General features: G+C 47.8%; 2 protein-coding genes across 2 annotated transcripts; both read left to right on the plus strand.

Annotated features, from left to right (window-relative positions):
• Nucleotides 1–4,078: 4,078 nt before the first annotated feature.
• On the plus strand, nt 4,079–9,303 carry LOC104044690 (keratin, type I cytoskeletal 19). The gene is made up of 8 exons (XM_009504558.2): nt 4,079–4,612; nt 5,523–5,605; nt 6,162–6,318; nt 6,752–6,913; nt 7,370–7,495; nt 7,683–7,909; nt 8,411–8,541; nt 9,120–9,303. The coding sequence occupies exons 1-8, from the start codon at nt 4,124–4,126 to the stop codon at nt 9,143–9,145; spliced, it is 1,401 nt and encodes a 466-aa protein (XP_009502853.1). The 5' UTR covers nt 4,079–4,123; the 3' UTR covers nt 9,146–9,303.
• A 9,593-nt stretch (nt 9,304–18,896) lies between these two features.
• On the plus strand, nt 18,897–25,178 carry LOC104043500 (keratin, type I cytoskeletal 9). The gene is made up of 9 exons (XM_064473003.1): nt 18,897–19,538; nt 20,156–20,238; nt 20,810–20,966; nt 21,336–21,497; nt 21,822–21,947; nt 22,154–22,380; nt 22,953–23,272; nt 23,774–23,875; nt 24,762–25,178. The coding sequence occupies exons 1-9, from the start codon at nt 18,897–18,899 to the stop codon at nt 24,785–24,787; spliced, it is 1,845 nt and encodes a 614-aa protein (XP_064329073.1). The 3' UTR covers nt 24,788–25,178.
• The last annotated feature ends 1,379 nt before the right edge of the window (nt 25,179–26,557 follow it).

Raw genomic sequence — 26,557 nt, forward strand, 5'->3', positions numbered from 1 at the left:
CGTCCCGACACCGACCTGCCTAGCGAAGCGAGGGCAGCAGTTTGGGTGCTCGGGGCCCTGGAGCACTTGTGGTGGGTGCAGCCAGGGGATCCAGCCATGGTGAGGTGGCAGAGTCATTCCGGGTTTGGAGAATTTTCAGTTAAAGCCTTTATGAGCTGGAGGGTGTTTTGAGGATTAAATTGTCTGTTGGTCCAGAAAACCAAGCAGTCATCGGTTTCACATGTCCACTCCACCCTGCAGGTTCACAGCTAAACCAGCAGCACTGGATGAGGTTGCTGTTACTTCTGGTACACTGCGATGTGGCTGTTACAGAAAGTCACGTTCACCTATTAGATGACCTGGCAAAGCAAAACTCCTGGTTACTCCTTTTCCGTCAAAAGCTGGAGGTTATGGAACAGCCAGCCTCAGGGGAGGAGGAGGAAGGCTACAAAGACAAAAACATTTCAGGACCACATATACAGTAGAGTGCAGCACAATTTTCTCCTGTCAGTTCTTTATTATATAGACACCAATTTATCTGTTGCTACAGAAACAGACTTAACACAACCTGAAACCTTCCAGGAAAGCAGCATCTCCAAGGGATGTAGGTGGCAAGTGTCTGAAAAAGCTCAATCATTAATGTATCAGGGAGCAGGTGAAACATGCCCTTCTGCTGCTGTAAAAGACCATGGAGAGAAGATGTGTCAGTGGTATTTCTTTTATTTCATCTACCAGACACTGAACCCAGTAGTATCCAGGGGCTAGAGCAAAATAAGAAAATGCAGCATGGGAACAACTGCAATAATGACTCAGAAGAGTGGCCACAGGTTGAAGTTTTTAAACCAAGACTCTAAATCAGGTCGTCTTTGAAGATCAGTTCCAGCCCTACAGAAAGTCCCAGACTCAATGCAGAAATCTCGCGGTAGATGTGTAAGGCCAGTGCTTCACAAGAGACCAAAAGAGATACTTATCACGGTTATAATGGCTAATTTCCATTGGTTGGACTCCTCTGTGCATACCTCAGTTGTTCTCAGAGCTCTGGCTGACAGGATTTGGAAAGCAAATCTTTCCCTTTTCCTTCCCCGTTGTCTTCTCCTGCCTTGTTCAGTGCAAAGAAAGACAGGAGGACAACCCCCTGCTGCCCTTTCTGGCCTCACGCCTTCCCAACCTACCAGTCCCCACGCTCTCATTTCTAAAAACATATAGATACCGCACTGACGCTCTTCCAGTTTTCAGTCTCTGGAAACTCCAGGCTACCTGCAATATATAAACGCTTGCCGCGTTCTTCTGGGAGCCCCGGCTGACTCCCACCAGGTCTGGGCTAGTATTCTCTTGCAAACTGCTGCTGACATCTAGCTGCTCCACCTGATTCCCTGTATTCATATCAAAGGCCTTCCCACCCTTCCCACTGGGTCCGGCAGGTGCAAAGCCTGCACTTTCACAAAGGAGCTGTCCTAAATTCCTGAGAGGTGAAAGAGACCTAATGACACGGCCAGAAGGACTCTAACGATCCAGACTTTATGAATATGCCTCTGGAAAGCCCCTGGGGGTGGACACACTCAGCTCCTAAGACACTGTGATGTTGTTTGTGGACCTACAAGTTGGGATGCGTCTGGAAAGCAGCTCATGAGAAGGTAGCTTGTGATAAACAGTTCCCCGGCAGAAAACACCCTGGAAACAACCCATATATTAAGGACCTGCAAATTATGGAGCTGCAAACCTTGGTCTGGAAACTACATTTCCATGAGATTTCCATATTTTTTTGTGCTAATGAGACAGACCCAGGAAGCCTATGAGTTCAAATAACTGAATGAAAATAGCAGGGAAAGCTTAATTTATCTTTTTAAGGTCTTCAGAACAATTATTTAATTTCATCTCAGCTTAACTAGTGCACCCATTTCCTGAAGCTAAAAAGGACAAACGGCAAGGAAGAGAGCAAGCGCGTGCCACGCGAGGACCCCGGGCAAAGGTGCCTGCTGCAGCCTCGCAGCAGGAGGAGGCGGCTCTAACGCGGGTCTGCAGGCCCGTGGGGGACCGCTGTATCTCAGAAGAGCCGGAGCCATCCTCTGCTCTCCGCAATCATTACCGCAATAGGCAGGCAGACACCCTCCGCTCCCACAAGGGAGTAAGTCATTCCATGTTTCTGCCTGCATTATTCTGATGTGCTAAAATGATAACTGTGGAGCAGAGGAAGGAATGTGTGCTCACTCAGAAAAGATGCTTGCTGCAGACAGCTATTAGGAAACTCCTGAAGAATCATACGTAGGACAAGCAAAGCTTCAAGCGATGCAATATTACATCAGTTTCGGTTCATTCTTACCACCACACCCTGACTCCAATTATGTTCTCCAGTCCTAGTAATGAAATCCAGGTATTCCTTCCCATACACAATAACTTTATAAGAGTTTTTACCTACTCTGAGCTTTGCTCCTTTGTCTTTAGGGACTGAATGGAGCACAGCTTGGAAGGAAGGGCAGGCTGGCGTTCAGGCACTGCAGTCTGCTACCGGAGACAGGTTCAGCTGCAGACTCTGCCAGAGGTGTGCTCTTTGTCTTTGAGTAAAGCACTTCGAGCAAGTCTCCCCACACCTCTGTCTCCAGCCTGCTGGAGGTATCCCAGGAATGCTGCTGGCTTTCATCGTACTGGATAGGTAACATCCAAGGATGCAGAGATAAGGGGAGGCATCTTTTCAACAGAAAAAAAGGAGGATAAGAGCAATAAAATGACGGGCAAATCCATGAATACTGGGATAATTCAGTCCTTCGGTAAATGGGATCATTTACTTGCCATAGCAATAGCTATCTGATCTATAATCCTGACACAGAGTGAGGATTTGAGCAAGAGTTTGATCTCAGCACTTGCCCGGTGAAGCAGGCTGGGAGAATTTCTTACAGTGAACGGTTAGTTTCAGAAAGCTGTGGAACGCCTGCCTCTTGCTCAATGGCCAGTAGAAACAGGTCGTCCCAGAGAGAAGGCCATTGCTCTTGAGTCTTAGTGAAACATCTCAGGAAAATGAGCTTACCCTGAATTTTGATGGCCGAAGAGTGAAAGGATTGTTACTTTTTAATTTCCCTGCCTAGTTAAGATTTTGAGACCTCAGTGATGGAGAAAAACCTCTGGTTTGCACTTAACCCATCTTCTCCCCGCCAGCAGCACTGCACTGGGCAACGATTGCTCTGCCAGCCCTATCAGCAGTTCTGTCCTATTTCCTAGGACAGTGGTCCCAAGCCTCTTGCCAGAACGCAGCAGGTATTGGCAGAGAAATTGCCCATAGGATGCTTCCACTCCCATTCACTGCTTCAAAACATCTGCCCTTCCCCAGCAACAACCACTATCCGTAATGATGAAAACTGCAGAAACATCTTTCACTGAGCAGCAGGAAATATTTAAAGTACTTTTACCTTGCTTTAGGCTCTCCACATAAAGAAACTAACTCTTTGTGAATTACTGGGAGCCACGATCATACATGAAGAACCTTTCATCCTCGTCCATTAAGGGACCACTCCACGGTGTCACCTGTCCCGTAGCAGAGTGTTCTGGAGTTGTCACTTTGCCAACGGAGAGACTGAAAGGTTAATCTCTGTGTCTCTGATCTTTCCACAAAGTTCTTACATCATTCCTCATACATCATTCGAGAGTCAAACTTCGTATGTATCCTTTCTTTTTCATCTCACATATTCCAACATCAGCACCTTGCATGAAAACTGCTTATTCAACTCAAAATAAAATGAAAATAAATTAATGAGAGATAAAGAGCTCTTTGATGCAATAACCTTTAATGATTTCTTCCTGGTATATAATTTAGGACAGTGTTTTTCCTGGCTTAATGTTGTAAAGTTTGCATCATAAACAAAAAGCTGATGATTCATAAAACATTATTGCTAATGTATTTTTGAAATTAGCAAGAGACATGTAAAGTATCTTCCTTGTCTACCAGGATTCTTGAAAGGAAACTTCCCTTTGAGAAATTATTCTTGGCACCAATGGCTAGAGTAGCCAGCCTTATGGGAAGAAGAGCCAGTGGTGACACCCACTGTGGAAGGTATAAATAGAGTTTCGCGGCACGGACAACTCGCAGTCTGATTTAATATCAAGCTGTGCATCTTGCTTTGGGCTTCTGCTTGCATTTCCAACTGCTGTCGCCATGAGTTGCAACATTAAGGAGACTATTACTGTGTCTAGCAAAGGCAGGAGCAGTGGTGGCAGCTGTATCATTGGTGGTGGTGGTGGAGCACGGATTTCTTCCTACGGGATAGGCAGTGGCAGAGGTTTTTCTGGAAGGAGTTACTGCGGTGGAGTGAATTATGGCGGGGGACTGAGTGTTGGTAGCTTGGCTGGTGGGAGCTATGGAGGTGGCAACTGCTATGGCAACGGCCTTGGCTTTGGCCTCGGAGGCGGTGTGGTTGTTGGTGGTATTGGTGGCGACTGTTTGCTTTCATCCTGCGATGAGAAGGTCACCATGCAAAATCTCAACGACCGCCTGGCTTCCTATCTGGACAAGGTGAAGTGTTTGGAGAAGGAAAATGCCGAACTGGAATGCAGAATCAGAGAGTGGTACGCTACACAGGGCCTCTCCTGTGAGCCCCGGGACTACAGCTGCTATTACAAAGAAATCGAAGACCTTCAAAATCAGGTAACCCCCTTTTTTGGTTGTTTCTCCTCTGTCTAAGGCTTATTTCTGAATTTGTGTTTAGAACCTGCTGCAGTTGTTAGAGGTAACGCTGGTGCTGCTAAATGTCTTTGCTAAGAGAAATTTTGGCAAGTTCTCCTATGACATTGCTGAGTGTGGGTGCATATTAAAGGTGCACACTGCAGGGTGATACAGGTGGGATAATGCTCTTAAAAAGGAAAAGGATGCTTTCTTACTCTGTTCTGACTATACAATTGTAAATATGGTATTACCAAGTGTGCTCTGAGGGAAGGTGGTGTCAGCCCAGCAGGAAGAGCGAAGCAAAGAGAACTATAGAACAAGAGCGAAGCACACCTATCAGAGGCTGTGATTCTGTGATTCTGTGTGAAATGAAGCATTATAAATTCTAGGTGAGAAGGGTCGAGTATTTAAAATTGATTGCTGCAGTGGCACTAACAGCCTGATACTAATATGTCAGCAATGAAAGTTACAGCTGATCTTAAGGCTTAAAGATACCTTCCAACTATCTTCCCTGAAATCCTTAAGCTTAAAGCCAAGAACGTGCCCGCCTGAATGCCAGCTGAGACTTGGTGTCTCAGGGAAGGTTCTTTAGGTTCACTTCTTTGTGAAGCATCTTTAGAACTTGCCTTCAGGACTTGAAACTGGGAAGTCCCATCTCACAACTCTCTAACTCCCAACCTCTACATAGCCAACCTCTTTTCTTTACTGACTGAGTTAAGGAGGCAAAGCTACCTCCTGCACCTGCTCTGCTCGAGGAACAAGGTTACTTAAGTAAGAAGGGACCAGAAACAGGAAATTGTGAAGACTTACTACTTCACTGCAATCTAGATACACCTGTTAGACTATATAGCAGAGAGAAGTGAGACATTGCTCATGGTCTGCTCTTTTCCAGATTGTCTGCGCAACCATCGATAACAACAAGATCATTCTGGACATCGATAACAGCAGGATGGCTGCTGATGACTTCCGCGTGAAGTGAGTGCCCCTCTGTGGGGGTGAACCCCCTTCGCCTACTCCCTGCTCCTTTGCATTTTACTTGCGGAGTCTCAGGGCACTAATTACAGAGCCTTCAGACAAGTCTCCCCACAACACCACATTAAGACAGGATTGAGTGATGAAACGCATTTTGCTTTTGGTCATCAGCCCTCCCTTAATTAGTGTTCTCTGGTAAAACATTTGGCAACAGCATTTGTTGGTGAGGGCTGGGGACTGACATTGGAGGGAGTGGTCCTTAGTGGCAGGGCTGGCGCGTTTCCATCACAGACCAGTGCAGATTGGGATCAGCAAACCAGAAATGCAGCTGAATAAGTGATATCAAACATACAGTGATCAGGAGCAGGAAAAGAATAGAAGAAAAGCTTTCACACAACTGACATCAGCTGCCGTGCAGAGATGTAACGCGCAGTGCATTCCGCTTAGACAACAAAATACAGTTTAGAGCAGGTAGGTGGGAGAGGAGGTTTTTGCATAAGCTGAGCACATGTGAGACGTTACCTACAGTTCTGAATCTCTGCTTTCTTGCCCAAACCAGGTACGAGACGGAGCTGGCGCTGCGCCAGAGCGTGGAGGCTGACATTAATGGCTTACGCCAAGTCCTGGATCAGCTGACTCTCTGCAGGTCTGACCTGGAGGCACAGCTGGAGTCGCTGCGGGAGGAGCTCTGCTGCCTGAAGAAGAACCACGAGGAGGTAGGGTCCTGCCCTTTCCCTGGGAGCTCCACGGCCCTGACACAAAACTTTGCCCACATGAATGGGCTCTAAATTTAAAAGTAAAGATCAACTACTTTCCCGCCACAGCTTTCCCATCAAACGCTCCTGGGGTTCAGCCCTCTCTGCCTCGTGGGTGGCGTGGGAGCTCTGGCAGAGAGGCGGCTGCTGCTCTCGAGGCTGTGCTGGCACCGGCAGTGCCGGGGGGCGGGTGAAAGTTGTTGCTGACTCCAGTAGATGAGAAAAGAAATTACCCAACAGATTTGTTGGGGGAAACACTTACACCCTCTTCCAGCGCTTTACAGCCACAGCTGGGAGGCACCCCTCGCAGAGGAGCTGTTCTCAGCCACCAAGCTCTGCTCCTCTGTGCTGTCTTCAAAAGCCAGCTCACATCTGATCTGGCTTCTACTTCCAGGAAATGAACTGCCTGAGAAAACAATCAACTGGAGACGTGAGTGTGGAGGTCAATGCCTGCCCTGGACCAGATCTCAGGCAAATCTTGGAGGATTTGAGGTGCCAGTATGAAACACTGATAGCGCGCAACCGCAAGGAAGTCGAGGATTGGTATGAGTGCAAGGTAAGCGACACACACCTGCTGCGAAGCAACCTGGCACACATGTTTCAGGGCACAGGAGTGTTTCAGAAGACAGACATGGAGACAATAAGCAGTTCTTCCTTTACAGTGAAGCCCAAGACCAGCACTTATACCCTGTGTTCCACAGGAGACACAGGCCTGTCTGACCAGTTCGTTACGTCCCATCTGGAGCAGCAGCATTTGCTGCAAGGCCTCGTGGTGTGTTGTTGGAACCAAGATGTTCCACACTAGGATCAAAGAGACTTAATAGCCACGAGGTTAATGTGATTTGTAGAAAGAGCAAGCAGTTGAAGCTGGCGGTTAACGCCCAGCGCACAGAGAACTTGCCCCGCTCACCTTTCTTTTCACTAGCTACTCGCTGTGTTCTGCTTCTGTAAAAGCAAGTCCAATCTGCACTGATATTCCCTCAAGCTCTTTATTCCGGTTGGTGATTTTCAGATTGAGGAGGTGAATCGGGAGGTTATCACAAGCGGTCAGGAGGTAGAGACGTGCAACAACCAGGTTACCGAACTGAGACGCCAATTGCAAGCCCTGGAAATCGACCTGCAGGCCCAGCTCAGCCAGGTGGGTGGAGAGCTTGCTCTCAGCTGTGGCGTGGTCTCTGCTGGGTTGCGTAGCACCAACAGCCAGCCCTGCCAGTGGGTGCCCACCATGGTGGTGGTGAACGGCTCTTCCCTTTCTGCATTGGAAATAATAACCTCTAGGGTGACAAATAAATGCCGGTTCTTTGGTTGGTTGTCTTGTTTATCAGAGAAATAATTTGGAATCATCTCTGGCTGAGACTGAGTGCCAGTACAACACCCTCCTCGGTGAGCTACAGAACCAGATCACGTGCGTGGAGCAGCAATTGGCTGAAATAAGAGCGGAAATTGAGTGCCAGAACCAAGAATACAAGACCTTATTGGACGTCAAGTGCCGTTTGGAGCAGGAGATTCAGACCTACCGGTGCCTGTTGGAAGGAGGACAGCAGGACCTTATGTATGTAGATCTCTCGATGAATAAATGGAAATATCAAGGATCTGTATTACAGATTGGGAATCCGAGATAATCTTTAGTCCATCTTAATGCTTTCACTGAGGTGAAAAAGTTGCCTCATGAGCAACTTTGCTGTGATGAACATTGAAAACTGAACTAAATATCACTCCTTGGGATTTACAAAGCAGAGAAACCAAATCTGTTAACTGCTATTACAACATTGCGACTACTAGTGTTATGTCAGCATTCATAGCAATCTGCTTTCTGTAGTAAGATGGGTGAGAACTGTCAGAGGAAGAATTAATTGCAAAGCTCTGCATTTTATTTTCATGCCAAAGGAGGGCACAAATGCAAAGCAACTCTGAAAATGAAAAAAGAATGCAATGTAAAACACGCTAACACCTACAAAAGACATAGTTTGAGACTTTGTGTCACGTAGTCAGTCAGCAGTGTCATGTGAAGTTCTAAAATTCCCTATTTCTTTCACCAAATTTATCCCACTAGTCATGGAGGAGGAATCGGAGTAGGAACTGGTGTAGGAGGAGGAGTCATTAGGACAAGTCACACCTATACTACAACTTCATCTTCCCATTGCCAGCCCCAGGTCCCACCCTGCAAGACTGGAGATATACAAGGTAGGAGCCGCGTTTCCACAAAAGGAAAATTGTTTTTTTTTCAGTTTGCTCCTTTCAGTAAGGCCAGGAGACAGCACGCTCTCCTGGACACGTTACTGGTGTCTTCGCAGAGAGTTACTGTGCTACAGGTGTGGTCTGTTAGGATGGATCCAACTACAGCGCAAAATTGGCTGTGTCGCTAAGAAATAGGTTTAAAGAGAGCGCTGACTGGATATGGAGCAGCAGAACGCAAACGAGAGACGAGAGGGAGCAGTAGGACTAAAAGGAGAAAGGTGGGGAAATGAGGCATAAAGAACAGATCTGGAAGTAGGAGTAAAGAAGAAGACAGGCAAACAGAACCTAGCAAAAGAGTCTGCAAGGAGAGAATAGAAGAGCAAATCTGTAACTTTACAAATGAAAATTCTAATTAAAACACAATTATTTAGGGAATTTCTGGGGTCTCCTGGGTTGTCTGCCAACTGCCTTTGTTTAACAGAGTGTATTCTTGAAATGAGGGCACTGCATAGAGTAAATTTTTGTTATTTGAAGGATTTTCTCTCTGTTCCAATCAAATAATGCTGCTATATTTTTTTCTCCAGTGACCTGCAGGAGAATTTGTGATTGAGGAGGAATGGACTAGAAGGTGACTTACAGAGAAACCCACAGACAAAACAAGAACACTTGGTGTTCACTGCATGCCTCTATGCAGAGAAAGTAGAAGTAACTCAGCGATGCTTTGCCGTGTATCTAAAGGGGCCTGTTGGGGCCACCTTCTTCTCTGTTCTGCTGCTTCTGTAATGCTGTATCTCTAGAATTCACTCGAGTTAGTCAGGATCACTAATGTACCTGCTGGTGAAAAAATTTCTCTAATAAAACTGTGCTTCTGCCTGATGCAATCAAGAAACCTGTGTCTGGAAACTGAGTTCCTTTAGAAAACCAGGTGCTGAGGCCAGTGCAAACCACAACCCCAGCCAAGCTAGCTGCCCTCCGCAAGGGCCCCAGCAGGGAGAGCTGGAAACCCACGCACAAGGGTCACCTAAACTGGCCAGGGCCGTGCTCCGCTGGGAACAGGGCTGCTTTGCCAGTGGGAGCCAGAGACTGGCCTCGCTGACCCTGCGCGCCTGGTCCATCTCCTCCCTGCCAAAGCCCGTAGCGCGCGTCGCCCGTCCCTGCGCGACGCCCTCCGCCCTCCGCATGAAGAGCCAACCCAGGCAGATGCCCGGGTGCTTCCCACAGCGCGTTGCGCTTCAGTTCACCACAGACCAACCAAGGAGGAAGTAAGTGGAGCTGGAGCTCATCAGTGAAAGAACAGAGAGATCAGTGACAGAAGTTTGCAAGAAAAGGCAAGCTCAGGGTGGTGTATATCCACACACAGGTATTGCTTAGCAGCCATCCCCGGTGCACATCTCCAGCTGCTCTCCAGATGTGTCAGGCATTAAACTGTGAGATGGGTTGGCTGGTGGGGAGCACGATGGAAGCCATGCAAGTCTTAGAGATCTGCACTGCAGTCCTCTGGGGGCAGGGAGGTGACTTCTGACCTCACCTGGGCTTCTGTAACATAAGCGTGTCCGAGTGAGTCTGCCTCGCCGCAGAGCAAATCCCATCTCTCCTGTGCCAGCCATCCAGGCGTCTGCCTGGGGAGAGGGACTCTGCAGGCAGGCGCCTCTCCTCCCGGGTGACTGTGGGCAGAGCCGAGAGCCCGTGCTGAGATGACAGCATTCAGGTTTTGTCATGAATCTCTCCTGAGACAGCAAAGGGGTGGTTGGGCACCCTCTGCTGTGCAGAGACACCCACAGGGTGGAAAAAGCAAATGGCCTGAAAACCCTTTTAATAGCCTGTGTAACATGGCACAAATATTTCTCACATGTAAAAAATTTTGGGGTCCTTTGCTGAGAAATTAAAAAATATTTGAGGCATAAAAGCAAGTGCGTTTCCCCAAATACCGCTCCGGAATAGACCACAGCCCTGGAAGAACAGCATTTCTGCCTCTGCCAGGGTCAGTTCATGCGCTGCAGTAAGCAGGGAGACGGGGCGGGGGGCAGAAGGGGGGTGTCACTTCGAAGCCGAGGAGCGGCAAGGCGGGCGCGGGCTGCGAGCGGCCGAGGGGATGCGGGGAAGCTCCCCGGCCCTGGCCCGGGGCTGAGCCGCCGCCGCGCTCCCAGGGCGGCCTCTCGCAGCCTCGCCAGCGCCGGGAAAGAAATGGGAGCAGAAACGGCCGCTGTGGCCTTCGGGCTGACGGGTTGATGTGTGCCAGGGGAGGAAGAGGCTAGTGCCAGCAGCACACGCACCCTCCCTGGTGGTGTGCCAGGCTCCCAGGGTGCTCTGCCCAGGCTGGGGTTTCTCCCTGGCAGCCGCCACCGCGGTACGAACCCTCGTACACAACCCTCGCGTCCTGCAGACACGCCGCCTGCTGCTCGCTCCTCCCAGCCGAGGACTGCGGCTCAACATGAATCAAATCCTCCTGGAGTGAGAGACAGCTTCTCATCAAAACTAAAATCCTGTGAATTTGGCACCTGAGTTTTCACTTTCTAACTGCCGTCACGCTGGCATTTCCCTCTTGCCACCACGGAAGGAAATACCAACCCGCAGCATGTGTGAGAATATTTATAGTTTTGTTTTGGAGTTTTATTTCAGAGGAAAGAGAAATTGAACGTGTTTGCCTGCAAACAAAGGGCAGAACTGGTAGTCTGCCCGGCTTGTACCAAGACTCAGGCAAAAGTTTTTCATGAGTATTTGATTTCAGATAAAAACTCAGCAGGAGCTGGAATAATAAACTTTCATTACATGCAAATGCTGCTTGTGCCAAAAAGCAGGGAAATGGAGAAAGCGCCCGGTAAATACAGGCAGACCAGATATCTTGGTACCTTCCAGATCTCTCCATAAGGTGTCAGCTCTTCCTAACAGGCAGATCCCAACGGAGTGCTGACCTGCCTGCCTTCTGCTCCCCAGCGGCTGCTCCGGCGCAGCCCTCTCCTGTCCCGTCCCGCCACCCAGGGAGGGCACCCACGACGCTGCCGCAGTACGTGAGACGGGGGTCAGGCGCTCTGCCTAAAGCGGGACTCACATTTTGCTGAGAGGCCAGGAGATGCAGATAAGTTTGGCTAACCCCATCTGTGCTAAACAGAAGCCGGTGTCAGACTGCACAACAAAAGTACAATAATACATAATTAAAATAATATTGTATAAAAATGTTCTGCACTGTCCGGGGCCACCCGCAGTGGGCAGCCCTCTAATGCACAGGGCGGTGCAACTACCGCGCTGCGGCAGCCGGGGAAGCGTTCCCTCCTGCTGCGGCCCACCCCGGGCCCCGGTGCTGAGCGATTCAGACACATTCTGCTTTTCACTACATGGGGGATTTGGAGATGCAGGCGTGATACAAAAATTCGTGGATACTATCCTTCAAAGTCCGAACCTCCCCGTAAGAGGAAGCGGAGTATCCAGAAAGTTCCCGAAATAAAACTCAATATCAAGCAGGCATCTATTAAGCAGGCATCCTTTATTACAGCGCTGGGCAGCACTGGGGATTGATCCACCATAAGTGCTCAAGTGATTCGGTAAACTTCCAAAGATTGTATACTATAAAGTCATACACATTCATAAGATTCCCGAGGATTCATTAACATATGTAAAAGCTCAAGCTGCATGCATAGTTGTCTTTTTAGTGGTCTTTGCGGGTCCTCCAGTGGTCTCTGACGGTCTTCCTCACCTGTCCGCTGGTTGAACTTTGGGTTTCCTTTGCCCATATATAGTCATTGAATCAGCTCCTCGGTCCTTTAGCCTTGGACTGCCACAAGGGGCTGATTTAAACTAGTTCCTCAAGTGCTTATCTCGGCACTGATGTCCCGAGTCTCTGTTATCAATGAATTTACGAGCTTATTCACCATCTCTTTTAATCCCATCTGGCACCAAGCTGCATTCTTCAAATCCCTGAAACTATCTTTACAAGGGAGGAAACCACAAGAGAACAAGGATGCCTACAATAAGGACTAAGTCAAGGACTGTCAGGGGTTTAGTTCTTTCAGGCGGGGACGGACGTGTCAGGCCCTGCGCCACGGCCTGCAGCCTGCTCTCTAGAGGGCACTCGGCTCTGGCCAGGGCTGCCGAAGGGTGCCAGGGGAGAGGCGTGCGGCAAACCCAGCTCTGGTTGCTCGGCTAATCTTCTAACAGAAATTTGCAGTTAAACAGATGAAGTAGTGTCTGCGGTGTGCGCTGGGGAGTCCCTGCTAGCTGAAAACACAGAGCAAGCTATCAGCCCTGACGCCTTGCTCCAGCTCGCTCCCCTGTATTTAATGGTCACCTTTGTTGACATGACCCGATTCTGTGTGCGGGGCTATCGCAGGGGACGAGCCAGGCTTCCTCCCTGACCCCCGCTGCTCCCTCCTCTGTGTAAGCGCACAGAAACACGCCAGGCTGAAACTCGCTGCACCAATTTGCCAATCCCTGTTTATGTTTTTCAGACCGCACTGGAATGTTTTGCATCACGTCAGGCAGGAGCACAGTGAAACCCAGGCTCGCTGCAGGGGTTGTGACTGTCTTACAACGACCCTTTGCCGATGAAGGTCGCGCCAACGGCCGCGTGAGCTGAGACCCCAAAGAGCTGGCTGTGCGAGGGGCTCTTTAGGCCCAAAATGACAAAGGTCCCGACCAAGGGTTTGTACTGTGAAAGTCTCCTACAGCTCTGACTCACCTAATTACTGTTCCTATCATAATCACCATCGTTCCATCGGGTGGTGGATCTTTTGAAGGTGCCCTTTAATGTTTCATCAGTACTAGTGTCTGCAATAACGAATGAGTAACAGATCAAGTATAACGTACCCAAGAATTATTTTTCTCCCTAAAGCAGACATGTTTGCTGGATTGGATGCCACTGAGTGCCCTCACGTGGAGGGCGGCACGCCACCTCCCGGGGCTGCCGCCCCTCCTAACTGACGGCTGGGGGAAAGCCCTGTGTTAGGGCCATCAGGCGCAATAAGGAGGACACGTTCCAGGGACATTCCCTGTGACCACACATCTCGGGGCGTGGGCAGATGCCAGGACTTACACCCTGTCTTGCAGAAGAGAGCAGGAGAGGTGGGGACTTTCTCACTTCAAAACAGATATTTTCAACACCTTCACTGAAAAAAAGCCTAAGTATGTTTTGGCCTGCAGGGAATGATTATGGGCAGGTGGTTGACACAGGATTTCACCGAGCTTTAGAAACACACTGCTTTATTTTATTAGATGTGGCCATAAATATATGTGGGAAGAAACAAACAGAATGGATGATACATCCTCTGGACTGTTCCAGTAAATACAGTTGGATACGCTCCCGCTGGGCACCGGGGGCTCGTGACAGTCGTACCAACTGCTGCGGGAACAAACCAAACTCCACTGGCTGTGTCCCACTGCAGGGAGAAGGACGGGGCGCAGGTTTTTGACACAACTATTTCTAATTACAAAAATGCATTTAGAGAAAATGAAACTTCTCAGTGGAAATAGTTGGCATTGCCAACACTCTCAACCCCAAACATTTCTGGGTGGAACAGCTGCATTAGTGGGAAAAAAAGACTCCAAAGCCCGTTGTCCCCTCCTCAGAGGGCAAGCAACTGGGAGTCGTTAGGTGGGAATCACTTTTTGGTTAGAACTCTCAGTTATGCGCTACTAAAATAATAAACGCGATTGAGCCCTAATATGTTTCAACTAATCTGAATCAAATTTTCTTGGATTTTTTGGTTTTCAAACATGCAGCTTTTTACTGGGATAAGGAAAAAAAACATCGTCATTTAAACCATAGTGGAGAGGAGAACAGTGTTAGGCAGCTGGACCTCCACGGAAGGAAGAGCAGCATATGTCCTCAGGACCAGAACAACAGCCTCCCTCCAACACAGTCATACTGCAGGGACTGGGTTTCTTCTTTCCTGTGAAGAAATATTGTTCTATGGGATTATCTGGTGTTAATAAAATTGCTTGATGACTATATAATGGAGGTTATTTTATGATGTTTAATCATGAGAATGAGTCATATTCCCCAGATAGACCTTCCACAGCTTCTCTGTGTAGCTACATAAGCCAACTGAACTTTCCTGACAAGAACTGACCAGAGGTAGGAAGGATGGACAAGGATTCATGACCACTGAAGCACCAAAAATGGTGGGTAACAGTCCAGCCGTACCCCGATAAATGTGCTCAGCAGCCCCAGCAGTTTCTCCCAAACACATCAATCCAAAGGAGGCTGTAAATGCAGCGCTTTGAAAAGGGGGTGCCACGGGAACTGACAGGAGCTTGCGTGCACCCAGCCCACACACCCATCACTGTGCCATCACCCCAGCCCCCCACGGAGGCCGTTTCAGCCTTGCCCCCTACTGCTGCCACGCACACCCCACAGGGAAAAGAGTTCATTTTCCCAGCTTTCAGCCAATGCACATCTGTGTTACTGCAGAGCACAGGATAACCCTGCCAGTGCACTGGGTGAGCCTTTCAGGCTTAAATAGTCCTCCATCCTCCCCTGGGCAGGTGCTCGTAACAGTTTCATCACAGGAAACGAGAAGAGGCCTCATTGCAAACAACTATGGTATCATCTGCCCCCAAGGCATCTTCCTCCTCCTCCTCCACCCCCTCCTGTCATGGCTGTGACCTGAAGCATGTCAGTCATGCAAGGGCTGGTTTTCCTGAATGCCATTAAGCTCTCAGCTTCGAGGGTACATTGCGTCTGTACGTTCCCTCCATTAGTTATACCCAGTGCAAAAAAAAAAAAAGACCAGTTTCAAAACAAGCCCATGTTTTACATCTCACCTTGCAGTTCAATTCACGTTATTTTTTTTTAGCAATGTGAGAGGCACAGAGGCAGCTTCTCTGGAGCAGCCTTTCAGAGGTCCCTCAAGCAGAAAAGAATCCAAAAGAGCTCTTTAACACTCATAACCAACACAGGCGAGACTCTGCCTGGATGCCTGCGAGCAGCCAGGGCCGAGGATGCACAACATAGTGTGTAAGAGACATTCGCTGGTGATAAACGAAGAGTCCTGCCTTGCCACGCTGTTCAGCCTCTCCCTACGCACAGCCGTAGCTGCCTCTCAGCCCCTGCTTGTTGCAGCAACTGAAGTTTTCTCAGCTTTTTTTCATCTGCCCGTAACTGAGAACTGTCCTCGGTGTGGCCAGAAGATATGTCAGTGCCTGTTTCCACCATCAATAAGCCCCCTGAGGTGGGCAAGAGGAGGAAAGGGAACTCAGAGGCTCAGCTGGTTGAGCATCGCATCGCGGAGGGATGCCAGGCGGTTCTGAGTCTGGGCAATGCCAGAGGAAGCCCTCACGCTCCTCGTGCTGTACTCGCTGCACCGCAGGGTGGGATAGCAAAGGGCACACTGACTTAGAGTGAACGTGCCTTGATGTGCTTGCGGAGCAGCAGCTTGATGCTGCAATAAGCAGCACCAGCCCGAGATTTCATAACGTTCCACTGTCCCATTTCACGGTACTACTGGGGTCCCTTGCAGTTCCTGCAGGGTTTGTTGAAATCCCTCTTCTGTTACAGTTCTCCCATCCCTCCAGGTTCTCTTCTGCAGCGTTATCTCTAGATTTTCCTGGAAGCATTCTCTAAGATCATCTAGTTAGCTCAGTATGCTTGCAAATGCCTGGACAATCCTATGAGACATAACTGCAGAAAAAACTACCATCCTGGGAAACGGCTTCCACCTTACCAGCTAACTGAAATAAAACATTCCTTTCAGGAACCATTTGTTCCGTAACTTCTATCCCTGATCCTGGCCAGTCATTTCCAAATGCACTCAATCCATCAGCCTTCTTCATTTTTAAGGAGCTAATCTTCACTCTTGAGGTATGGTGCCTGCACAATTTCTAGGGGAAAAATGGCATTAAATCTTCCTTTCATGCATTAAACATGAAGCTGTGACATATGTTGCACACATACATCCTCACTGATACTCAAACTATCCAAACGTGCTCTTTTTGTGAACAGAAGACATGAAGCTTAGTCCACTGGAAAGGAACGACTCATACAAAAGATGTAATAAACATCTTTCCAGACAAAAAAGAAACCCCTTACCCTTCTGCAGAATTACACAGAACAACATCGGAACTTATCCATGTCCTTATAACAGTGGTGGCAGCAACTGGAAGCCAACAGTCAAACAGAACGTAACCCAATGGTTTTATGAGCCAAAGGAGCTGTTAGTGTAGAAGAGAATTTTGTGCACTTCAAGAGAAAAGGATTCCTCACTGGAACAAGCTACAATTATGACTTATACTCTGCTAAGTTTTGCAGTGAATGATGTAGAATCATAGAATCACAGAATCATTAAGGTTGGAAAAGACCTTGAGGACCATCAAGCCCAACCCCCAACCCAACCCGCCCCGTGGCCTCCTAAGCCATACCCCCAGGTGCCACATCTACACAGTTTTTGAACCCCCCAGGGACGGTGACTCCCCCACCTCCCTGGGCAGCCTGTGCCAGGGCCTGACCGCTCTGGCAGGGAAGGCATTTTCCCTAATCTCCAACCTAAACCTCCCCTGACGCAGCCTGGGGCCGGTTCCTCTCGTCCTGTCACTGGTGCCTTGGGAGCAGAGACCGAACCCCCCTCACTCCAGCCCCTCTCAGGCAGCTGCAGAGAGCGAGAAGGGCTCCCCTCAGCCCCCCCTTCTCCAGGCTAAACCCCCCCAGCCCCCTCAGCCGCCCCCCAGCACACTTGTGCTCCAGACCCTGCCCCAGCCCCGCTGCCCTTTATTAAATTTCTTAAATTAAATAATATGTAATTATTTATTAAATCTAAATTTCTACAAGCCTGAGAAGGCCTTGCTTCCTCGGACATTTCAGAAATGAAGTCTAGGAGAAGATGAAACTTTAGGTGTGTCCTGCTGTGTGGGTGAGGGTGTGCTGGGAGGGGTGTTTATAAAAAGAAGTTTCCACAAACACTCGCTACAAGCCATAACAAACAACCCTCTAAATTACCAACAACCAGCATCACAAAGGCTGAGTGAGAAAAGAATAATACAGCAGATCAATACGGGAAGTTGGCTACTGCACAACTAGTTCAACCTGCAGAGAATGACAGCTAACAGACTGCGTTTTGCTACAGATCCCGTGCCTGGGCAGGGGGACAGACATGAGAGGCAGTCAGGAGAGAAATTTCAAATGTTTGAGGCTCAGGTGGCTGTAAGGGCTCAGAAGTCGCTCAGCTGAACTACCCACTGCGTGTGTTTGAAAAAGACACAATCTTAAAAGAAGAAGATGCAAGAAGATGCAAGAAGATGCAAGCAAATATGTCCTACTTGGGGTCACGCTGTTTCCATGAATGGGAAACGAAGCTGAAGGGAAACGCTATTTTGCCGTGCAGCTTCTTGACTTAATCGCCTGAGCAGGGACTCAGCCTTTCTCCTCCAAGTAAGGGTGTTTGTATTTGCACTGCAGAAGGAAAACATCCTGACTGATGTGTTGAAATCCCTTCAGGAGTGAGAACATTGCCTCTCATACCCACAGACATGTCGAGAGAGACTAGCCCAGGGCCAGGATGCTTTCCCAGGGCTCTTGACCATCCTGTAACTGCGTTTGGTCCGGGCACATGAAGAGTTATCTCCTGCAACAAAGTGTCACGCTTCTTTTCCTCACAGAGCTATTTTCCAGGTGTTGTCATAAAAATTTTGATAAATTGTTATTTATAGAACATAATTGTAGATGTTTGCTTGGAATAAATTGCCGACACATGATATCTGCCAATATTCAGGAGAAATCGCAAAGGTGTCCGAGTGGTTCAGTGTACCTACAAACGCCATCCTGCGGTATGTTTTCAAAAAGCATAAAGCAGCAAAGGGCTAAAAATAAGGAACATACAGCATAAGAAAACCACAAACCAGAACCTATTAAAATATCACTTAAGTATAAAAAAATCAGCTGGGATTCTGTGACAAATACCTGAAAAGAAAGAGCATGAGGAATGAATCCATTAGAAGAGAGACAGCAACATCCATAACTGCCCCACGCCACGACAGTTTACTGTTGTGCTGAAAGAGATGTGGACAGGGTGAGGTGAGTGGGATGAGTTTAATTCAGATGACTGTAAGTCGGTGGACTAGATCACGGAAAAGATCTACCTAATTCAGGGCCACCCAATAGAAATTACATGGTTTGTATCAATAAACAAACAGTCACGAACACTTTGAGCACGGGTTAAGCTTCCTGACACTGTCAAACATCTCCCTTTGGCAAATTACCCTTGGCAGAAAAGCTACGGCTTGCAAACGCACGTGGAAGGAACGCACTCCCTCTGACGGCGACACCCACTGTCTCAGGTATAAAGGCAGACCAGGCAGGGTGGCACTTGGAGCTATGATTCCAGAACAACTGTAGGACCAGCTTTGAGTTTTAACCTGAGTCATTCGCTGCTGCCACCATGAGCTGCGGCTCCAAGCAGACCTCTAAAAGCTGCCTGCGGGGGAGCAGTGGTGGTGGTGGAGGGGGCAGCAAGTACTCCTCTGCCTCCTCAAGAAGAATCACTTCTCACACAAGTGGTGGCGGCAGGATTGCTGGCAGCAGTTGTGGCGGAGGAAGTTCCAGGAGCAGCTATGGTGGGGGAGGCAGCGGTGGTAGCTACGGAAGGATGAGGCACAGTAGTTACGGAGGAGGAATGAGCAGCAGCAGCTGTGGAGGAGGAATGAGTAGTGGTTATTATGGGGGGAGAGCGAGCGGTGGTGGTTACAGAGGGGGAATGGGCTGTGGCAGCATGGGAGCAGGCTTCGGATCCGGTGGGAGCGGGTTTGGTGGAGGTTACGGAGGAAACTTCGGTAGAGGTGGTGGCAGCTTTGGCAGTGGAGGCTTTCATGGAGGGAACATGGGAATTCTCTCCAACGACGAAAAGCTGACCATGCAGAACCTTAATGAACGCCTGGCTTCTTACCTGGATATGGTCAGAAATTTGGAAATGAAAAATGCTCAGCTTGAACAATTAATTAGGGAGTGGTACCAGAAGCAAGGTCCTACTGGTACAAAGGACTACAGCCACTACTATGGAAAAATCGAAGAGCTTCAAAACCAGGTAGGATGTTCTTTGTCAGAGAAGTTTAAGCATTGGCAGACTTTTTGCGACCGAGTAAACTCTTTCGGGCACCCAGCACGGATTCTTCTAAACTCATTAAGTGCTTCTCTGGAAGTGCCTCTTGTGCTTGAAATTCTGCCTTCGGTTGCATCCACCTATCTGCAACTAAAGGTGGAGAAATGACGCACACCCCCTCGAGCACAGCCCACAGACCCTTCGGTGGCGGTGACTGCGGACTCTCAGAACGCCTGTAGTGCATTTTAGAGCCTAGGAAAAATGGTAATGATTACCCTCTGCGATGTGCAGTGCCTGACCTTTGGGTACAGCCCTTGGCCTGGGGGCATGGAAGGTGAGATAGGGCTGTGGCAGTGACACCAGGGTTCTTGACAGGGCTCTTGCACTCACAAAACAGTTTCTGCGGTTCTGATGCTATTTTCACACAGGTACCTCTTTGCTTTGCACTGTAGATGACCTTTCCAGGTCTCCGTATGTAGGAAATGCTGTTCCACTCAGACACCTGAGAACTATAATACGAAGGTCGCACTCATATTTCTGCCCCTTGTGCAAACCTGAGCCATTCACAGGGAAAATTTTGCTCAGCGTATCTTCTCTTCTAGCTTGTGACTGCGGCTGTGGAAACCAACAGGGTACTTCTGGACCTGGATAACACAAGGATGACTGCAGAAGACTTCAGGATAAAGTAAATACATATTTCTCTTCTCTAGGCACTGCCTTCCTTTCTCCTACTTTCCTCAACTTAGTTTCATAAATTCATTCCATAAACAAATCAATCCACAGAGACTAGGGTTCTTCCTGGTTCCATGGCAGCACAGCTGAAATAATTTGTAAGGCTTCAAAACTCTTCATTATTTCTATAACGATCTTCAATGGGAATACTCCCTATGGCTGCGGAGTCGGAGCTTAAAAAAAGCTTTATTTTTAAGGGAAGAAAAATCATTATCTTCTCTCATTGAAAGTCAGACGAAACAGATAGATGGCACCTGCACAAAGTCTACAGTAAGGAGAAACAATGAAAAAGGCCACAGAATACTTTTGAATATTAAATTTAATATGAATATTAATATTTAAGTAGTGGCTGCTGGTTTCATAGTTCTGCTGGTCGAGAGATGTTGTGTGCTACCAAGTATACAAACAAAAGCAGACGCTGAGATATGGGAATACGGGACCTCTTTCATAAATAAATAAAGTCAGTAGGAGAAGGACTGGAACCCAAGACCAGGGCTGACCTTTCCGCACTGTCCTTGGTGCAGGTACGAGATGGAATATGGTCTCCGGCAGAACGTGGAGGCTGACATTAACAGCTTGCGACCCTTGCTGGACAGCCTGACTCTGAGCAGGTCGGACCTGGAAATGCAGTTTGAGTCTCTGAAGGAGGAGATGATTGACCTCAAGAAGAACCATGAGGAGGTAAGAGCCAGCCCCATGAAATGCAAACTGCAGAGGCGAACAAGAACACTGACGATATCGGAAATGCTGGGAGGTTTCGCAGGTAACGCCCTCTGCACTAAATAGTGTCCCTGCTCTCCCAGTGTGCGGCAGCTCGGCCAGGGGCCTCCTGAGACGGGCTGACTGCCGGGCCCAGGCTGTCCCAGGGCCTCTCTGAGCACAGCCCCAAATAATCGCAACAAGAAAAAACCCCCAACATACATGTACATGTTGTTGAAAGGATCCAGGATGGTTTATGCCTTCAGAGCAAATTAACTGACTCCAGAACTTTTTCGCAACCTAATTTCACCATTTCTGTTTATTTGCCTTGGGCCCGGGTTTTCTCTGCAGGAAATGAAATCTCTGCAGACCCAGTCCGGCGGTGATGTGAATGTGGAGGTGAATGCTGCTCCAGGAGAGGATCTGCTGAAAAAACTGAATGATATGAGACAAGAATATGAAAATATTATTCAGAAAAACCGTGCAGAGGTTGAAAGGTGGTATGAAAGCAAGGTAAATGGTTACAGTTTGAATGCTCACATTACAAAAGGAAAACAGTACCAACTTTTGGTGAGAACTCCCTCTAGGTGAATGACACTTTAAACAACAATGTCCACTGCTTTTAGGATATAATGGTAGAGCCCCTTTGATTAAAACAAAGGAAATCACAAGTGGGCTTGCACTGCACTGGCAGAGCCACGCACACAAGTTTAAACAGCCCCCGTATTACAAGCGGCCCTGCTCCAACTTGTGTTGCCAGGTGCTCCCATGACAGACTGCCACGCTGACGTCGCAAGCAAAACTCAGAAACTCCAATTCTGTATATTAATTTTTCAGATGGAGGAAGTGAGTCAACAAGTCCACACCAGTGGCCAGGAAGTGGAATCAAGCAACCAACAGATCTCTATGCTGAGGCGTGACTATCAGAGCCTGGAAATTGAGCTGCAGTCGCAAATCAGCCTGGTAGGTAACGATTGCTTCTGATCTCTGATATGCAAAGAACACGTGAGTTGCTGGGATGACAGGAGGTCGGCTGTAGCTAGCACTCCGTTTAACAAAGATGCTTGGGGCGCACCTGACACCATGTAAGATTTTTCTCATTTTGGGCAGAAGAATGATCTAGTCCTGCCACATTCCCGCAAACACTGTATTTTTTCTTTCATTCTCAGGTACAGTCTTTGCAATCCAACTTGCAAGACACGGAACGCCGCTATAACATGCAGCTGCAGCAGATCCAGGGGATGATCGGCCCCGTGGAGGAGGAGCTGGCCAGCATCCGCTGTGAGATGGAGAGTCAGAACCAGGAGTACAAGAATCTCCTGGGCATCAAGACCCGCCTGGAACAGGAGATTGCTCAGTACCGGGCACTGCTTGAGGAAGGGCAGCATGATATTAGGTACGTACATTCAGATTAATTAACGTGCCATCTACGCAAACAGGTGAAGATGCAAGTAGCAATATTCATATTACAAATTAGTGCCATTGATTCACCATCGTCATATTTACTACAGTCACAAGAATTCATACAGAATGTAAATCTTAGCTGGCAGTGTACAACGCTGCATTATTCTATACTTGTTATGAGCAGGACAAAAACATTTAGAAAAGCATTTAGAACTACACCGTGCCATTTGTTCTCCTATGTACAGTCAGAAAGTACAGTTACATAGGGAAATGAAAGGTAAGCAAGAGAATAACTGTCATTTATGAATACTCAGGGTACGTATTTGGAAAGACATGTGAAGCCATTCAGTAGCTTTCCTTTCCGTCTTCTGTGCAGATCAGTTAATCTGCCCTTAACTAGGCTGGTTTAAAAGCAGCTCTCTAGAAGACGTTTCACACAACAGTCCTTTCTCAGCCGTACAAGGAGCTCAGAGGAGCCAGCAAATGGCCCCGATGCAGCCGATAGGATGCCAGGCACTGGTCGTGTCGCTACACGTCTCCATACGCGCCCTGTCCTCCCTACAGCACCGCACAGGGAGGAGCTGGTGGTGGGTCTTCAGGAGGAGGAGGTCATGGAGGAACTAGCTGGTCGTCCGGAAGAGGAAGTAGTGGAGGAGGAAGTAGCTGGTCCTCAGGTGGAGGAAGCAGCGGAGGAAGAAGCGGAGGATCCTACGGAAGAACTTCCTCTTTTGGAGGTGGAGGAGGAGGGAGTGGAGGAAGAACAGGAGGTGGAGCCTGTGGTAAAACTTCAGGTGGAGGAGGTGGCAGTTGTGGAGGAGGAGGGGGCAAATCCTGCCTCTCCCACTCCTCATCTTCCCACTCTGGCAACTCTTGTGAAAGCCAAGGTAAAAATTGCAATAAAAGAGTAGAGCCTTGCACTAACTTTTTTTCTCTGAATAGCAGGAAAGGATATGACAATTTCCTTATTTGGAAATCCGGAGATATTTCTGCTATTTTCTCCCAATTGTGTTTTAAGACCACTCTGACATTTGGTCTTCTACAGTAACGTATCAACATGGTAGTATTTTCACGACTTGAATGAAGGGGAAGTTATGAAGAGTTGTGTCAGAGGATGTGTAGAAAGAGGAAATGAAGGAGGAAAAGGAAAAATAATGCCCAATCCAGAGCATGCAAGCAACCAGAGAAGTCAGTAGTTTCAGAATGAAGCCAAATGTTAGAAATGTAACAGGTATTAAGGCGGCAAAATGTTTAAACCAGGGTAAAATAGTTGGAACACTCGTGACATTTAGGGTATAAAGGGTATTAGCTGCAAAATCCTGAAGCAGCAAAAGATGAGGACTGACCAAAAGATCTTTTCCATGTCTGATTTCACGCTGTGGCTCCAGGAGGAGCTGAAAACCTGAAGCTCTGCCTGGAAGGGAATAAAACATTGGAGAGAGGAGCAACAATGGAGGAAGTGTCTGAAGCCATAAAAACAATGAGATTGGGTAAGGCTCCAGCTCCTGACAGCATCTCAGGCAAATGCCTGAAAATGCTGAAAATGAACAGGAAGTTGTAATTTTTAGAAAGATTCTCTTCCACTTCTGATTTTTAAAATGGCAAATGATCCTGCTTTGAGGCTTCCATTTATTCCTTCTTATCAAGGAAGTAACAGGGATATTCATCTCACTTAAAGATGTAGTCTATCTCACAAACGGGCCCTTTCCCATCACAGGCTGACAGTTGGGCATGGAAGTCTTGGCTACAGACCGAACGGCCTGAAGCCATTCATAAGGAAAGTAAGAATACTGTACACAGACTCTCTTGATGCTGAAACAAAGGCAGTAAATTGAGAGGCTTTTTTGTAATGCGTAAGCTTTTTGGTAAGATTTGGCACAGATGAAATCTAGTTTTCAAAAATGAATAGGCTTTGCAAACTTCTCCGTAAAAATCTCCTCCTTTGATCAAACATCTCTGACTTGCAACAGTCCTACATATACCACTGTTTGGTAGGCAAGATTAAACATATGATGTGCCATCCTACTTCAACTTTCAAAAAGTTTTTGTAAATACCCCCCCCCCCCCAATACAGATAGTAAGTTCACCTGTATTCGACTTAGACTGCTAGAGCCACTCGAAATTTAAGGAGTGATTTACACTTACTCAGTAGAGAATAGAAGCAGGTCCGGGTATTTAATAAGATAAAGCTGCAAACACACATGCTTGTACATATATTAAGTCTGACACTGTTCCAACCTTCCCAGAATGCTGGGGGGAAATCGAGTCCACTGAGAACTGCACAGTCTATAATTATGAAGTAACAAAAAGATCAAAAATGCTGAATGAGATAACGCTTCTTCAGAGAAATTCTTGCTTCCTTTAATCTTTCAACAGGGAGTTTTAGAAAGTCTGAGGAATGACCGGCAAAACCAGCATCTTCCACTGCAGGGCCTTAGCAGTGGGCCTTTGGACCAAGCAAGAATATACCGAGCATGTCCGATCACGCCTCTGCAAAGAGCAAGAGCAAACGCTTGTTCAAGTTACTCAACACTTCCCTCCAGGGGCTCATCAGAACTCTCTGGATGGCCTACCTGCTTCTTGTGTCTCAATTTCTGTGCCTAATCACTGCTACCTGAGTTAATCTCTACCGTGATTGGTATTCTTGTGAAAAAAGAAAAAAGAAAAAAAAAACCCAACCCAAAAATAAATGCTAATAAATCTCTGCTTCTCTCTGATGCAAGCCGAAAGCCGTGTCTGGGAGAAATTTCCTTTGGCAGACATTTTTGTTTGAATCAGTTACAAATACCAAGCCCTACCCGTGGAATACACAGTAACACGTCAGATTATGCGCAAGACCCAAAAGTTAGCAGCGACATATTCACCATTTAAGACTAACTGGGCAAAACTCTGAAGAATACACTACCAGGTACGATGCCCTGGTAGTCCCCGCACCGGGAAACCAACAGTGAAAAACCCTACTTGTTTCTGCTATTAACTTCTATCAGGGAAAGAGGGTGGGTTTAAGGAACTGGCTATTCACTGGGAAGCCTTGTAAAAAAATCTTCCTAAGGAGTCACTAAAATGCGTTATGAACCCTTTTTATCCTGGAATTTAAAGATGGAAATCTTTGGCTCCCAGTGCCAAAACACCCCTGAGCGCGGAACTTAAATCATGTACAATTAATTATCCAAAATAAACACATTTCGAGTGTGACCTGCTGGGTACACAGCAGACACCAAGTGGATAAAAGTTCAGTAATAGGATACCCCTGCTCTGTGACAGTGGCTAACGGTACTGTAAAATAAATTCATAAAGCTGGAGTATGCACTAAATCGCACGCATATGGTCTTACAGAGGAAGGAATTTGCAGGCTAGTTTTGCTGATCATAGCCATGCCTTGCTGTCTGGTAGCTGCACAATACCTGGCCTCTTCTACGTATTTCCACTTCAGGGCATTCCCCATGTCTAAGTATGGACACGTATCCATTTCACAAAGTAGATTGGCAAATTATTCATATTTAGGAGGTGATTTTACAAAGCCCAGGGTTAGGCAGAGAGAAGAAAAAGAAGATATCCAAGAGAAAAGATTCCCAAGCCAACCCTAAGGGTTGCCTGCAGATCACCCAGCAGAGGGACTGCTCCCACCGGTAAGGGTGCAAATGCCTTAAAAGATGGAGACTGAACTTTTTCTCTTTAATTATAGCCACATTTCCCTCCTTCCGCCCCGACGGGTGCTAACTGGCCAGAGGGTTCCCCCTGCCCGCTGCCCCGTGCTGTATCCCCTGCAGTGCTTTTCATTTCTGCTGAGGCTAATTGAAGCGTGGGGTCTGTGTAAGCAGAACTTCCATGGGGTGAACTGCTGAGGTGAACTGCATGGGGAGTATCACCTGAAAATAATTCAGAGGGCTTCTCGCATCCACCTGTTCCCTAATCCGTTTTTCATCCCTCGCATTTCTCAACTCCTCAGACACAAACAAAGGGAACCAGAAACAAGTATCACTGCGATAAGTTTTCTCTCCCAGCTTTACAGTCAAGAGTGTTGTTTTTTCACCCTGAGGAAGGCATCACCCATGGGAGAAGGTTGAGAAACACAGATTGAGTGGGAGACCGTGGGAACGGGAATCCTGAACGCCTGAGATCTAGGCAGATCTGTGCCCGTGATTCACTGCATTGCCTTACGCCAGGCTCTC

Source organism: Phalacrocorax carbo, chromosome 25 (genome assembly GCF_963921805.1).
Source record: "Phalacrocorax carbo chromosome 25, bPhaCar2.1, whole genome shotgun sequence".
Lineage (NCBI taxonomy): Eukaryota > Metazoa > Chordata > Aves > Suliformes > Phalacrocoracidae > Phalacrocorax > Phalacrocorax carbo.